Source organism: Pristiophorus japonicus, chromosome 5 (assembly GCF_044704955.1).
Source record: "Pristiophorus japonicus isolate sPriJap1 chromosome 5, sPriJap1.hap1, whole genome shotgun sequence".
In the NCBI taxonomy this organism is placed as follows: Eukaryota; Metazoa; Chordata; class Chondrichthyes; family Pristiophoridae; genus Pristiophorus; species Pristiophorus japonicus.
Window position 1 is genome coordinate 249,996,767 of NC_091981.1, and position 16,274 is coordinate 250,013,040.

Genomic DNA, 16,274 nt, shown 5'->3' on the forward strand with positions numbered 1-16,274 from the left:
ATTACCAAACACCATTGTGGGAGAATAATAACTACAGGGACTGCAGTGGCCCAAGGCCCATAACTTTCTCAGGCCAACTGGGTACAGGTAATAAATGGGGCCTTTCTAGCAACACCCACATCCTGCAAATTATTAACATGTAATCATGAGTAGTAGAAGCACAGGCAAACTGAAGCTTGCCAGCCTACTCACAAACAGCACACCTTTGAATAGTAATGTCAACATCAAGATTTATACCACTAAAATCTGGTGAACAATTTGCACTTTTAAACAGAATACAAGACAAGACTTTAATGAATGCATTTGAGGGAATTCAAAATTGACCTTCCCCCTCCCTCTTTCAGTTTTGGTAGACCAAGCCTCGTGCTTCTGTGGTATTACCTGCCCTCAGTCCACCAATATTGCACTCATATGGCTGCTTCGAGAGCAATAAACTGGAGGATACACTGCCTATTTTTCTTCTCATCTCTTCTCTTTTTCTTTCAGGGATATCCAGATGGCTGAAACTGTGATCTCTTCAGCAGGGTCTCAAACCAGCCTTCCTTTTCACTGTAGCAATGTATGGGTGATGCTCAGCACAGCATATTCCAATGTTAATGCTACATGTTCCAGACATTAAAATAGGATGGTGTACTAGACTGGCCTTTTGTTCTAGAATGGGTTCAAATCCACACCCCAACTAAGTCTTTTCTACTTGTTGGCTGAAGGAGTCCTCTATGTTATCGGAGCTATCCTAAGAGATTGGCCATTGAAGTAATTATCACACATTCAGGTAAGTAATGTACTCTAAGATACAAACTACTGCTAGGGACATTACCAAAAGGGTAAAAATGTTAAATAGCTTGAGCTATGCAATTCTGTTTAAAAGCCATACAAGTGGTTCACAGTTAGTAATGGACACAGACCATGCTCTCAGGCACAAGGATTTCTAACGAAGCCTCGCCATTTCCAACGAGAAAAATGCAGTAAGCATGTTTTTAAAGAGTATATTTGTTCCTATTTTGTGCATGCATTAGAGTGAAACTTTCTTAAATTATACTACTTTGCTACTAATGCATTTGATTCTTGTGGCTGTGATTGATGGAATTTGAATATGTCTAATGCCCCCATTTGCACAGCACCAACTGAAAATACCAAGTACAGTAAATTGCATTTTATTTTCCCATGTAAAGATTTGCAGCTGTTTAAAGGGCAAGTCTTCAGTTACCATAACTTGTTAAATAGACACAAGCAGAAAAGCAAAGATGAGAAAAACATGCAAGAAGAAAAGATAATACAAACAGATTTAGAGAGAAGCAACTTTACGCCCATAATTTGGATTCTTGAATTTGTGTATAGGACTCTTGTAAATAGGATTTTCTTGCTACAGAAAAAATAAACATGGAGAATTAACAAAATTCAAAGAAAAATGATTAGTATAGATCTGAACTTTAACCCTTGTGCCTTATACTATCCTATTTTCTCTGCAACTAAAATTTTAAACTGATGAGGCAGATTTAGTAAGCTTCGATAATTGCTTTAGTAATTCCTTTACACTATTGGGGCTATATGTACACACAAGTACTTGTGTTCTGTACCCGAGTCCACTCTGAGCCAATTGTGAATTATGTATTTTAAAGTAATACCTGAAAAAAGATTCAAGCTTATTTCCACTGATGGGAGTTCTTCCACCGAACCCAGTAACCATTTACAGTAATGCTGAGCTAGGTCAATGCACTGTAATTAGAGAAAGGAGTGGCCTTATTGTTGCTCAAATTTTGATTTCCCAAGTCTGCTAAAATATCTGATAACCCTACAGATAAAATTCAGCCCAAAATGGTCAATACTACCCGCTGATATTGAAAAATTTGCATTGAAATGGGAACATACAAGGTGATTTCCACTTTTGCGCTTCCAACCAGAGGTGGTGACACTATATCCTCCTGCTGACTATGAACATAAGAACATAAGAATTAGGAACAGGAGTAGGCCATCTAGCCCCTCGAGCCTGCTCCGCCATTCAATAAGATCATGGCTGATCTGGCCGTGGACTCAGCTCCACTTACCCGCCTGCTCCCCGTAACCCTTAATTCCCTTCTGCATTCTGCTTGAAGTATTTGATTGCAGCTCAGTATTTTGGATAATTGATTCCATTACTAGCTTTACTTGGACCCCAGTTAGCTTTAATTTATTCAGAAAGATAGATGTTTTATAAGCTGAATTTATCACCAATGCAGTGGTACAAAGTTCTGTACTTGGACGAGATAATTATTTGTGCAAAGGCATCAGCAATTTAAATAGTGTTTAGTACTCATCTCAGCTACAGATTGAATGGACTTTACTGTACAGGAGCTGTATAATACTAAATATATTTCCATACAGGAGTGAAACCTCAATTACTGATCAGCTGAGTTTGAGTGAAGGCAGCACTCAGCTGCAAGTCAATCTGAAAATGGATGAAATTGATTAAAGTTTAATTTCTCGGTCAGAGAGGTTCAACCTTTCATTCGCACATCTTACCAGTGGGATATAGTGCTGGGTCCAAGTTAGCATGACTCGTTTTGATATTAATTGGAAGTTAAAAGTGAGCATCTGTCTTAATTATACTGGTACTGGAAGGTCCCGATGGATACCAATTTCAGTCTAGATACAGTCCTTTGGGACAGCATTGAGATATCACAAGGGGCATTTAGGTTTTCCTTTAATGATAGCAAGTCTCAGTGCAAATTAAACTTCTGTACAAAATATTTCCAACCAAGTCTTCTCCAAGGGTCAGGATTTAACGTAGGTTACAAAGGCCATCCCCTTGCTCACGTGCAAGATCCAGGACCAAGCAGTAAGGTCGATTAGTGCAACAAAAAAGGGGAACCAGTTCCAGGGAGGAGGACAGCCTCTTGCCTACACTGACCTGAAACCGAGCTCCCTTTGAGGGAGAGTCAGCTTTGCAGTGGACAGGCCCTTTTGCCATGATGACCTAGTTTAAACAGATTCATGATGAGCAAGATTACTGGAAGCTGCCTTGTGTAGGTGTTACTATCACACTGACTATAGACGTCCATCATATTACTGATGAGGAAGCTCCTAAGACTTGGAGTGATCGCTGCTGGGAGAGGGGAATATTACCTGAAGGTCAAGCACAAGAACACATACTCCCATATGTTGGTGCTGACCATGACTGGGTTGCAGAAAGGCAAGCAGCTGCTGATGCTCCACATCTTCAACTAGTTGTAACACCATTCAATGGGGTATATGTTACATGTCCAAGCTATGGTCAGGAGAATAGTAGCAATGCACACATGCACTGTATGGCAAATTGTGGTGCTCGCCATGCTGCTCATTAGTCAGTGTTACCTAACGTACTAATGAATCAAATATGCTCATCAGCAAGCAAGTGTCTCCTGGGAGAATGAGGGAAGGAGAGAGATGAACACGTCTTTGGAGTCAACATAGCTCCAAGGTGTCACTTCTGGCAATGGAAGCTTGGAATCAAGTCAATGCTCTGTGACAAACTCTAATCCAATACTGGAACCAGGAAGGTCCATAGTACTTTAGGGCACTATTAATGATTGCCCAGTCAGCCTTGCTTACTAATGGAAGCTTGGAAGGGTAGATATCTCAATGGGGTCTGGGATTCTTCAACTTGTTCCTAATAACCTTGATAGGCCAATGACTCAAAGGGCAGGGTGCTCCTAGTTGCACAGACAAAACCATACCAATGCTCTATGTTGGCAGACTGCATGGTTTTAGCTGGTTAAATTCCCAGAAATGCCCTTGTACATGCTGGGGGTGCCCTTAACCTCTGGCTGCCAACCTATATCTCAGCTTTCTGGATTTAAGTAAATGGGGCAAGTACACATTCCAGGTTGGCCAAACAAAACTCTACTGTCTGTATATTTCATTAACTTCATTTAGAGACTCAAAATGGTTAAATCTTCAGCAAGTCAGAACCAAAAAGAAAAAAATCCATATTACAGAAGTGCTCATGTATAGACTAGTGCTGCAAGTGCTATTGCACGACTTAATTCACATAATGCTTTCTTAGGACATATACTTCATAACCTTCTCATATGGGTTACACAGTGCTTTCCCCAGAAACAGTAGATTACTCTGACATTTCTTCTCATGACATGACTTGCTTCTGACAGCACATTACTACATTGCCAGCTTGGAGCAATAAATGAGACATCATTCACATTCCCAAGAATGGGCTCTGAAAATATGGTACTGAGATTGTAGTTTTACATTATAAAGGTTAAAAACTCCCTCTTAATCGCGGACAAGGTTCTTTGTTATTTTGTTAAGCCTGTGACTGAATAGTTTCTGAATAGACAATCATCATCTAAATATGCACAATGGACTTACTGTATCCCATTTGGCATTCATTTTCTCTTTTTCAAATTTTGCGAACTCCCTTCGGTCGTGAATGATCATCAGCAATTTCCATATCAGCAACAAGGCAAGGCCTATCAAGACAATACCAGCAACCACACCAGCTACAATTGGAATGATGTCAGGTGCTTGCGGACATTCTAAAAGAAAATATTAAAAACAAAAAGTATTAAAAAGTTTTGACTACGGAATCATTTTATATAGACAAATAAAACCCATCTTAGATTATCCTACTGCCCATAAAATGTGTTACAGATTGTGTTGCAGGAGATATAGCTATTCTTCAGAATCAGACCAGAGTCCTCCAATCATTATTTTGTTGACACCTCCAACTAAATTACATCCACTGGGAAATATGGAACCCTTCAAAATGCATGAAGGTCATTCTACAGTGAATGGAACCCTACCAGCTGTTAAGTTTTGGTTATTTTTGTACTAATTGTTACTTAGTTCTCATTCTTGAAATATTCCTCACCCCTGGAGGATATAATCAAGCCAACATAGCATAAGGGTGAATGTTGGTATGCCTGCCTTAAGAGTACATTAAATTGACCAGACATGCAACTTTTCTTAGAGTCTTAGTAAGTATTCTATTCTCTTCTGGCACAACTATAATTCTACTTGCACTACACAAAAAATTAAAGGACTTTAATGCTCAACACTGAAGCAAACTAGTTTGTGTTAGAATGAAGATTGGTTAAACCTTGAAATGTATGAAATTTAGCAATTTAAAAAAAACTTCATTTTAAACTGATATCTACCACCCTTTCACATTTTGTCCACATACTATGGTCCTTCAGGAGAATAGGTTACCTCTTCATTAAGAGTTATAGCAGCAGTTGAGATCTTGACAGGTCTTATCTGATGCAGGGTACTTAACCAAAATGTCAATTTGTCTTTTCTACTTAGATGCTGACTGACCGGAGGTCATGTAGTTCCAACAATCGACATTTTTATTCAGATGTTGAACATTTGCAGTTTCCTTTTTTTTTAAAAAAAATAAATTGACAAACCCTTCCCTGGCAGTTTGCTACCAATTTCTGTGCTGTTTTGCTCACGTTTTCTTTTTTTTTAAATTTTCATAGCTTGACTGAAAACTAACACCCCTCCAGTGTCTTTTTTAAATAGTTAACAGATATTAACCCCGTCAACTACCTTTTGTAGTTAGAATGATTGACACATCCCATGCTCTTCTCACTTCTCTTCTATTTTGGACAGTCTTACTTATTAATAGTTGAGTATGCCTTTAGGGAAAATATGGTTTGTAATTACCACTCTCACCTGGGTTTTCGGTAACATGAACTTCTGGAACATTTTGGTCATTAACTGAATAGGAAAAGTAGAACCAACAGTCATCCTCATCCTTCTCCTTACAATGAGCAATAGATGCAACTTGGCCTGGTTGTGGCAACTCATCCTGTTTTTTCACCAACTGCACTTCAAACTCACACTGATCACAGATATCTTTCTTGGGTCCTTTATTGAAGGCTTTACACTGAACACAATCCCTATAAAACACAAAAGTATTAAAAAAGTTAATGGGCCCAAGTTTCCACACGATAAAAAACGGGCGCCCCTGAGCTGGGCGCCCGTTTTTCGCGCCGGAATAAAAACCGCGCGATTCTGGAGCGCCCTGCAGCTCCATGTCTGCTTGGCGCGGCGCCCGGGGGGGGGGGGGGGCGGAGCCTACCACTCGCGCCGATTTTGTAAGTGGGAGGGAGCGGGTACCATTTAAATTAGTTTTTTTCCTGCTGGCAACCCTGCGCGTGCGCGTTGGAGCGTTCGCGCACGCGCAGTGTGAAGGAAACATTGGCACTCGGCCATTTTTGTAGTTCTTTGTAGCTGTTTAATTTTTGAACATTTAATAAAAGCACATTGCCCTTCCATGATCAGCACTGAGGCTTCTTGCAGCAGTGAGAAGGCTGCAGGAAGCCTCAGAAGTTGAGGCAGCTGTTTCCCGACGGCCTTCCCCCTGCCCGCCGTCGGGAGCGGCTTCCTCCCCCCCACCGCTGCGTTCGGTCGGTCGGGCCCGCACTCCCGCCCGCCGTCTGGAACGGCTCCCTTCCCCCCCGCTGCGGTCGGTCGGTCGGGCCCGCACTCCCTCCCGCCCGCCATCTGGAACGGCTTCCTCCCCCCCGCTGCGGTCGGGCGGGCCCGCACCCCCTCCCTCCCTCCCCCCGCCCGCTGTCTGGAACGGCTTTCTCCCCCCCCCCCCTACGGTCGGTCGGGCCCGCACTCCTCCCTCCCCCCGCCGTCGGGAACGGCTTCCTCCTCCCCCCCCCGCCCCGGGAACGAACGGCTGCCTCAACTTGAGGCTTCCTGCAGCATTCTCCCTGGCTGAAGCACTTTCAGACAGGTAGGAAGATGGTTTATTTAATCTTTTCTTTGATTATAAATTTTTATTCAGGTTGGATTTATTTGTATAATATTTGTATAAGTATAAATAAGGATTTATTATAGAATTTAATGACTGTTTGCATTCAGAAATTTTAAGAGTCAATCTTTTGGTGGCTGGGCTGTTCTGTTCTTTGAAATGTTAATGCACACAACTGTGCAGACTGGGAGAAGCCATCGACCCGGATGTTCCAATATCAGCACCCAGACTCACCATTATTATGGAGTAAATCGGACAGCAACTTCTGGTGTCTGCACATGCGCAGTTAAATGCGGCTATCCGGAGATTGCTGTCAGATTTTCCCTGCTCCTCCACAAGCTTTGCTACACCGGTACCTTGCTGCTATATTTTAATGCCAAATCTATGATGGGCATGAAGTTGTGGTACTTACTAACCATGCCAGAAAAAGTTAGGGCTAGTGCATTCAGATGTAAGTGAATTTTTAACAGCGCCATACGTCTTAATTACTGCCAAACAACCTCTCTGGCTGATAAAATTTAATGTTACAAATGTGGAGTCTCAGAATTTAATTGTTGGAGATTTAAATAAATAATTTAAATAATTTTTATCCTTCTCTTAAATCCATCTTTCTTTCCCTCGCTGTACATGATCTTACATTGAATTAATTATAATTTATACTTCCTGGTTTAAGACTGCGTGTTTCAGTGAGGTTTCTTCAATCAGATTGCGCTGTTGCTTGTCCTGCTCACATAGCCATAGAGCCTCTGTAGAGGGTGTTGTGCTGAAATTGATCTCTAAATATCATAAGTTGCTGCTCAAAAGCCCGTGAAAATGCTGTGAGCAGCTGTAAGCACAATAAACAGCGAGCGCTGTTCCTTCGCCGCTGACTAAAAAATCTGGGCCGTTATGTCTAGTAGTGACCAATCATCTCATTTTTCCCCGAAAGATGGCTAATGTTGCATCTATAAAAGTGACATGAAAGGCTTCTTGTGGTAGAACAGCTCAACTTCAATTCAGCATTGACTAGTTGAATTCAGTGCAGTGTACAGGGAGAACAATCCTATAGATATCACACTGGGAAGTCTAAAAAGACTTTTCCCTCAGAGGACTCGTATAAAACATATTCTGAAGATATTTGACCCAATGTGGACTGATTGGATCTTTATTGGTACAAGTACTCAAAACATCAGTAACTGGTGAGTGTTTAGACTTCAGTACCTTACTTGTAAATAAATCTTCATTTCAACCGTAAAATTTTTAGTGTGGTATTTACCACTTTCTGTAGCAGATAAGAGAACAAACTGGTCTTAAGGCACCCCTAAAAGGCGCTCAAAGATTCTCTAATCAAGGTTATCAGTGCAACGTGCTAGGGAGGGTGACCTTACCTGATCCTCCAAAAAAAAACTTTGAAAAACATTTGGAAAGAATGCAATGTTTGATGATTAAAAAAGGGGTGGGGAGGGTACTCCAGGTACTTCCCCATGATAGTCCTTCACCTTTTAAACTGAAGATTGAACCCTTCAAGGGAATTAAACACCATTTTAAAACTGGCAGCAACATTTACAAGTACTGGATTATATACTTTTCAATCACCCAAATACCTACTTGTGTTCTGTACAGACTCCAGGGCAGGTTGGGCACATTTCACAGGCAGGTCCCTGGAATTTAAGATCAGTGCATTTGCAGCGACCACAGTCACATTTACCTCTCCCATTACACATCTGCCCATTCTTTGAAAAACATGTTGAATTGTCCAGGGAGCAATCACAGGCATTGCCAGTAAAATTGGGGTAGCATTCACACAGCCTGCATTTACAAATACCATTTCCTGCAAAAGATGATTCAGAAATGTTTAAGTTTCTCGCCATTTTTTAAAAACATTTCACCACACCCCGCTCCCGGTTAACATACTTGTGAAGTAGCGCAATAATTGGTTCCATTGGTTAAGACACACTATGGGAAATGCAGCACTTATCTGCTGGGCAGTTGAGAGAATGGGAAGAGTAGACATTGTGAATTTGCCACGTGGGAAATTAAGGATACAATGATCTTAATATTCCTTTCTGCAGTGCAATGGAATATTTAATGCAATGTTAAAAGAGTTGCACAGAAGTGTGTACATGGAAATATGGTCACACTTCCAAGTTTGAACTCCGAAGAAAGAGAGGGTGCAAAGGCTTAGGCTCAGTTTATCCATTAGTTTAAAGTGGGCTTCATTGCTGTAGAATATTTCTCTAAAACAATGGATTTAGAAGTCCATCTTCAAGTACAGTACTTAACACATCTTTGTAGTTCAGATTTTAAATATGAAGGTTAAAAACATCTATTATGTTTCTAACCAATGAAGGGTGCAGAAAGAATTCCCTGAATTGAGTGAACAGTACTGAAAATTCTGAGCAGCACAAGGGAGGGTATATGTGGTTAAAGGTAAACAAGTTTTCAGGCTGAATTTCTATCATCATAGACAGTCCCTCAAAACGAGGATGACTTGCTTCCACACTAAAAAGGGATGAGTTTACAGGTTTTTCAATGAAGGACCTAATATTCCAGATCCCGAACTACATCTTGAAGGGTGGAAGATGCCCGTGCGTGGATTTTTTTAACGTGTGATGGCCGTTGCACATCAGCCACCACACGGGCGAATTTCTTTCCAAGGTGGAGTTGGCCACAGCTTGCCTTCAATAGTTAAGTATCAAATTATAAGATTAGGCAGCAGCAAAGCACAATAGAAATGAGTAATATTCTAAAGAATTAGAAAGTAAAAATAATTGTTTGTATATGCAAGATATACATGTGCAATTATCATAGAATCATATATGTTTACAGCACGGAAGGATGCCATTTCTGCCCCGGCCAACGAGAGGCTATCCAGCCTAATCCCACTTTCCAGCTCTCGGTCCGTAACCCTGCAGGTTACGGCACTTCAAGTGCACATCCAGGTACTTTTTTAAAAAAAATGTGGTGAGGGTTTCTGCCTCTACCACCCTTTCAGGCAGTGAGTACCAGGCCCCCACAACCCTCTGCATGAAGACATTTCCCCTCGTATCCCCTCTAAACCTCCTACCAATTACTTTAAATTTATGCCTCCTGGTTGTTGACCCCTCTGCTAAGGGAAATAGGCCCTTTCTATCCACTTTATCTAGGCCTCTCATAATTTTAGACACCTTAATGAGGTCTCCCCTCAGCCTTCTCTGTTCCAAGGAAAACAAACCCAGTCTTTCCAATCTGTCCTCAGCTAAGATTCTCCACTCCCGGCAACATCCTTGTAAATCTCCTCTGACCCCTCTCCAGTGCAATCACATCCTTCCTGTAATGTGATGATCAGAATTGCATGCAGTACTCCAGCTGTGGCCTAACCAGTTTTTTTATCCCACATAACCTATTTCTGCATCATCTGCAAACTTCTTAATCATACCCCCAATATTCAAGTCTAGATCATTGATGTATACCACAAAAAGCAAAGAACCTAGTCACGAGTCCTGCGGAACCCCACTGGAAACATCCTTCCAGTCACAAATACACCCATCAACCATTATCCTTTGCTTCCTGCCTCTGAGCCAATTTTGGATCCAACGTGCCACTTTGCCCTGGATGGGCTTTTACTTTTGTGACCAGTCTGCCATGTGGGATCTTATCAAAAGCTTTGCTAAAATCCATATACACTACATCATACACACTGACCTCATCGACCCTCCTGGTTACCTCCTAGAAAAATTCAATCAAGTTAGTCAGACACGACCTTCCCTTAACAAAACTCATTTCCAAAATAAAAGTTGAACTTAAATATACCATCAGATACTTTAAAGCTATTGTAATTGCTCACTTTTGGGACTGAAGCTAGATATGTAATGCAGTGTGTTGTGAAAGTTGCACAAGTATCTTGCCATAATAAAAGTGTGTTATCCCTTTTTGTTGTAAAGAAATGTATAATGTGAAGACCAGTTGCCAACATTTCGAAGTAGTAAATTCTAGCAAGTAATTCATTGTGCTGTATACTTGCCTCCACAAATCAACCCACTGGATCGGTCACAATTGAAGTTATCACATTCACAATATTTGCCAGAGATGATTTCATTGGGATTGTCCTTCTTCTTGCAGACACATTCCCCACAGATACAATCTCCATTGTCACTACAGATTAGAGATGTATTATCTTTTCTACATGAAGCATCCATGTCCTCACTATTTACTTCATCAGTACTGCATTCACAAAATCGACCAATACGTCCTTTGTTACACCTGAAAATGAAGCAGTCCAAGTTTCCAAATTAGTGACCGAAAGATACAGTATCAACTGATTTTAGTTTTTTTTTTAAAAAAAAGCAAGCCACATTGTTCTCTTCTATTTTTGCCTCTTTTCCAACCATCCCTCCACCTGCTTATAAAATCAGAGTCCTGTGGTTGTACAGTGCTCTCATCTAGTGGCACTGGTAACAAATAGCTAACTTTCCCAACAGAGACCAGCAAGTCTAATGGTCAAACGAGACAGAGCTGACCATATTGGATAATGCAAGGCCAGCTCATTTGAATAATTTTCCACTTATGATGCAGCAGGGCTGGAATTTATGGTACTCCTACAGTGCCAGGCAGTTTTCTGGCATGGTGAAGAGCAACAGCTGTTAGTAGGGCACAAGGACAACCATTTGAATAATTTTTCAAATTAGTGCTGCTCCTAGCTTGTCTCTTAGTTCAACCCACCTACGTTGGGGTGTGTGCTGGGTTCCTCAGGCAGATTACAGGCTCAGGACATTGTGCTCAATATTCTGCAGTTTACCAAGTGCCAGTGTATGCCAGAGATTTAACTACACGACAGTGCCCTACTGTACCAGAACCAAGAGTAAAAATATAGTATTAACTTTAGCATGAGTCGAATAGAATATTAGTGCTTGGTGGAATTACAGTAATAGGCTATGAAAAATTACCATATCAGATGGCAATTAGAAGTAATTTACTGCAGTCACAGTTCTATAAATTGCATCACTGCATCAAAAATAATTCTTCCACTTTCTTACAGCCCAAATTACTGCCTCTTCATTGAAAGGTAGAATATTTTCTGCTCTGGATGGAATTAGCAGCTCTACCCAGAGAGAGACAAGTTAATGTTTTGGGTGTGATCCTTTGTCCTCCTGAAGAAGTCTCACCCAAAATATTGACCCGTTTCCTCTTCAGATGCTTGTTGGTTTGTGTATTGCCAGTTTTTCTTGGTATCTCAAATTAAATTATGTTCAATTCGACAGCACCACCATTCCTTACCTTGAACAAAATAATTCAAAAAAAAATTTACCCCATAAAGACAAGCTGCCACAAGTAACTTGTTTTACCATTAAATCCCTACTTTAATAACCGTAACCTTTGCTGAAAAATCTAAACATCTTTAACCTCAACATTGTATTACTTAAGTAACAAAGGTAACAATAGAAACATTAAAAATGTCCATTTTATTGAGCTTTTATTCTTTACTATCCCTACTCCAAGTTTGTGCACACATTAATTAATCTCTGAACAAACTGATTACCTACCTGCAAGCTCCACACTCAAATGTTCCATTACCCTGGTGACAATCTGGGCTATTAGGGAATCCCTTTTTATGGCACTCGCATTCACAAACAAACTCCAGAGCAACTTCCACCTTCTCGTTAAATCCCAGAGGTTTGATTTGAATAGTTGTCTTCTCTCCATTATTTGGGCATTTTTTTGCTGTGATACTTATGTTGAAGTTCACCTAAAAGGAAAGTGACCAATATATAAAGAACATTTATTTTCATTCTTAGATACTTCCAATTCAGGTGCTATTGCAAATTGTTTCAATGAAAAAAACATTAGTTTGCACCAGCTTCTGTCGTGATGAGCTCCTGATTCCATCCATGTTGGCACGGGGACACACTAAGTCACAAGGGGGGAGAAAGAGAGGAGGAAGGGTGAAATGACTGTTCACTGCATTATGTTCATGTTGGCATTTTCTCATTGGCATGTTTGCAGAATTTTAAGAGCCAGCAGAGTAAAGTGTATGGCATGTGTTAGTCGGGGAGGAGAAAGGTGAGAAAAGTAGATTTCAAGGACAACATTAGTATAGTTTGCATTGCAGCAAGACTAATTTAATTTCTGTATTAAAGTTAGTTATGTTCAGTATTTTCCCCATGCAATTTTGCTGCACAATTGTTCTTTTTAAATCAGATCCACTTTCACAACAATTAACAATGTATCGAGACAGAAGCAATTATTACTTCTTCTAATAGTTTACATTCTTCATTTACTGAACTCAAGGTTTAAAGGATTTTAACACTAACCTTTTTTTTTTTCCAATCAAATATGTGGTCTTTATTACATTTTGGATGAGATAAAAATGGATAAAGAGGAGTTACTAGGAAGGCTGGCAGTACTTAAAGTAGGTAAGTCACCTGGTCTGGATGGGATACATCCTAGGTCACTGAGGGAAGCAAGGGGAGAAATTGCAATGGTGCTGGCCACAATCTTCCAATCCTTCTTAGATACCGGGGTGGTGCCAAAGGACTGGAAGCCTGCAAACATTATACCCTTGTTCAATAAAAGGGGAGAAAGATAAACCTGGCAAATACAGGCTAGTCAGTTTAACATCAGTGATGGAGAAGCTTTTAGAAACAGTAATCCGGGGAGAAAATTAAAGCACTGAACACAAGTTTGTAACTTTAATGCAGAAATGAAATTAGTCTTGCTGCAGCGCAAGCTATACTAACTTTGTCCTTGAAATCATCTACTTTTTCTCATCTTTCACCTCCCCAAAATGACAACAGAGAGGGTGGATGAAGGCAGTGAAGTTGATGTTGAATATATGGACTTTCAAAAGGCATTTGATAAAATACTACATATTAGGCTCGTTAGCAAAATTGGGATAAAAGAGGCAGTAGCAGCATGTATACAAAATTGGCTGAGGGATAGAAAAGATAATTGTGATGAATGGCTGTTTTTCAGACTGGAGGGAGGTATTCAGCTAAGGGGAAGAAAACAGTTGTGGTGGAAGATAGTAATATACTTCAAGAAGGCATAGGCTGGTGGATTGGGTGGACACATGGCAGATGAAATTCAACGTAGAAGAGTGAGGGGTAATACATTTTGGTAGGGAAAATGAGGCGACACAAACATGCTAAATGGTACAATTTTAAAGGGGGTGCAAGAGAGACAGACACCTGGGGGTACCTGTGCACAGATCTTTGAAGGTGGCAGGACAGGTTAACAAAGTATATGGGATCCTGGGCTTTATAAATAGAGGCAGAGTACAAGAGCTAGGAAGTTATGCTAAACCTATATAAAACACTAGTTCGGCTCCAGCTGGATTAGTATCCAATTCCGGACACCACACTTAAAAAGGACGTGAAGGCTTTGGAGAGGGTACAGAAGAGATTTACTAGAATGGTTCCAGGGTTGAGGGATTACAATTATGTGGATAAACTGGAGAAAGCTGGAGTTGTTCTCCTTGGAGCAGAAAAGGCAGAGGAAATTTGATAGAGCTTACAATCATGAAGGATTTAGATAGAGTAAATGAAGAGAAACGGTTTCCAATGTCTAAAGGGTCAATAGCCAGAGACCACAGATTTAAGGTGATTGGCAAAAGAACCAGAGGCGACATGAGGAAAAACTTTATGCAACGAGTGGTTAGATTTGGAATGCATTGTCTAAAAAGGTGGTGGATACAGAATCAATAGCAGCCTTCAAAATGAAATTGGATAAATACTTGGGAGAAAAAATTGCAGGGAAATGGGGAAAGAGCGGGGGAGTGGGACTAACTGGATTGCTCGGAGAGCCGGCCCAGACTGGATGGGTCGAATGGCCTCCTTCGGTGCTGTACTATTCCATGATTCTATATCCTAGAGTTGAAATCCCTGTGTCTAACCCACTGCACGACCCAGCCCCCAGATCTCCTAGTCTATCGGCAAATCTTTATTTCTTATTCCTTACTACACCATTTCTCTCATTCTGTCCCAAATTAGAAGTGCAGCAACAAAACCTCTAACAAATTTCTGGCAGTGTTATAAAACCAAAAAAACGGTTAAAATTTAACAGTACCGCTACAGCAGTTGGAGCAAAAAAATAATAGGTGCATAGTATGCTGCTCCAACAGCCTTGTGCAGAAAGGGAATGCCCAATGTAATACTAAACTACACAGACCAGAAGGGGAGGACAAAGAGATTCAATATACAAGACCTCTACTAGATTCAATTGAGGTATGCCATCATTTTACTCAATCATGGACATGGGGGTAGTAGAAAATGCAAGGGCAGAGGAGGGACACCACTGACTTGGGTTAAGGTCATGAATTACCATGGTACATTTTTGGATCCTCACACAGTAGGTTGAGAGTGACTGCATCAGATGTTTTGGGAGCAGTAACACATCTTCATAGACACCAACCTTTCATAGGCACTGAAAATAGATAAAATAGAACCTAGGTATAGAGTGGATGCATGTATTTATAGATTATGCAGGAGGAAGACCCAAGTATTATGATCAGACAAGAAGTTTGGGGGGGTGGTGGAAAAGAAGGGTAGCATCTAAATTTGAAGTCAACTTCAGCCTAAACCACGATATGCAAAGAAAAAGCTGAGAGTTATCTTCCTGGCCCCCAAATTCTGTACCATAGCATGTGCATATTTCATCTGCATAGCCATTGATAAAATCTTTCAGAAAATGTTAATATGAGCAATGGATTGACTGGATCTTACCTCATCGCCAATTTGAATGCCTAAACACTTCCTGCCATTTTCTCCTGTATGAACGGTATTATTCTTACAGTAGGCTGTATAATGTATTGACACACCTTCTGGCAATTTGCTGTTCTCCAGGATAACCTCAGAAGACAAAGCCTGCAAAAAAAGATAGAAGCGTAGCCATCACTGTATTTGTATTTGTAAGTATGGGACTGGTTAAAAAAAAGTTGAATAAATTTTGATGCAAGGGTCAACTTAATGATCAGTACTTACGTGATAAGCATCAATTATCAGCTTGATTACATTACTGGAGTTTGATGACAGAACACCTACTTCAGATTTTGGAATGAGATCATGGAGTGCCTATTAATAATAGAGCAACAATGTCAAATGCAAGTTATGAAATGGCAATACTAAATATCAAGCTACTAAATGTTTTCACTAAGGCATTAATCTGAGGTCATTTCTGCCAGTTCAGATGAATGGAAAGCACCCCAAAATAAAAGGGATTGCATGAACTTTGAAACTACGATTTAGAAGAGCTAAGTGCGCTAATTCCAATCCCCAAATTGAAAATCTAATCCAAAATGTTATAATCTTGAAAGTAACTGTGGGGTTAAGACGTGAACAACATTTGAGTAGAATTGGAACAGAGGGAAAGATCAGTGAACAACCAGGAACTAAATATTTAATAAATCATAACTGCACTCCGCTGTGAGCTAGAAAAATGTCTTCACTAACGAATACAAAATAAAAAAGCTCCCATTAGCAATGTACCCGATTTAAACTCTAATTTAGCAATATAGTTCAGCATTCCAGCTGCTTTGATGTAATTTCACAACATATTAAAATTTGAACCATACACCTAA

At 40.4% G+C, this 16,274-nt stretch overlaps 1 protein-coding gene across 4 annotated transcripts in view; it reads right to left on the reverse strand.

Moving 5' to 3' along the window:
• LOC139264667 (integrin beta-1-like) overlaps positions 1 to 16,274 on the reverse strand; it is a 105,544-nt gene that overhangs the window by 9,487 nt on the left and 79,783 nt on the right. For 3 of the 4 annotated variants that reach the window (XM_070881538.1, XM_070881536.1, XM_070881537.1), the window contains 8 exons: positions 15,679 to 15,768; positions 15,421 to 15,561; positions 12,244 to 12,446; positions 10,725 to 10,963; positions 8,330 to 8,552; positions 5,650 to 5,876; positions 4,342 to 4,508; positions 1,282 to 1,363 (listed from right to left, as the gene is read on the reverse strand). In XM_070881538.1, coding sequence (XP_070737639.1) covers positions 1,286 to 1,363; positions 4,342 to 4,508; positions 5,650 to 5,876; positions 8,330 to 8,552; positions 10,725 to 10,963; positions 12,244 to 12,446; positions 15,421 to 15,561; positions 15,679 to 15,768 — 1,368 coding nt within the window. In that variant the 3' untranslated portion in view covers positions 1,282 to 1,285. The remainder of the gene's footprint in view (positions 1 to 1,281; positions 1,364 to 4,341; positions 4,509 to 5,649; positions 5,877 to 8,329; positions 8,553 to 10,724; positions 10,964 to 12,243; positions 12,447 to 15,420; positions 15,562 to 15,678; positions 15,769 to 16,274) is intronic. The other variant, XM_070881539.1, reaches the window with a different exon arrangement.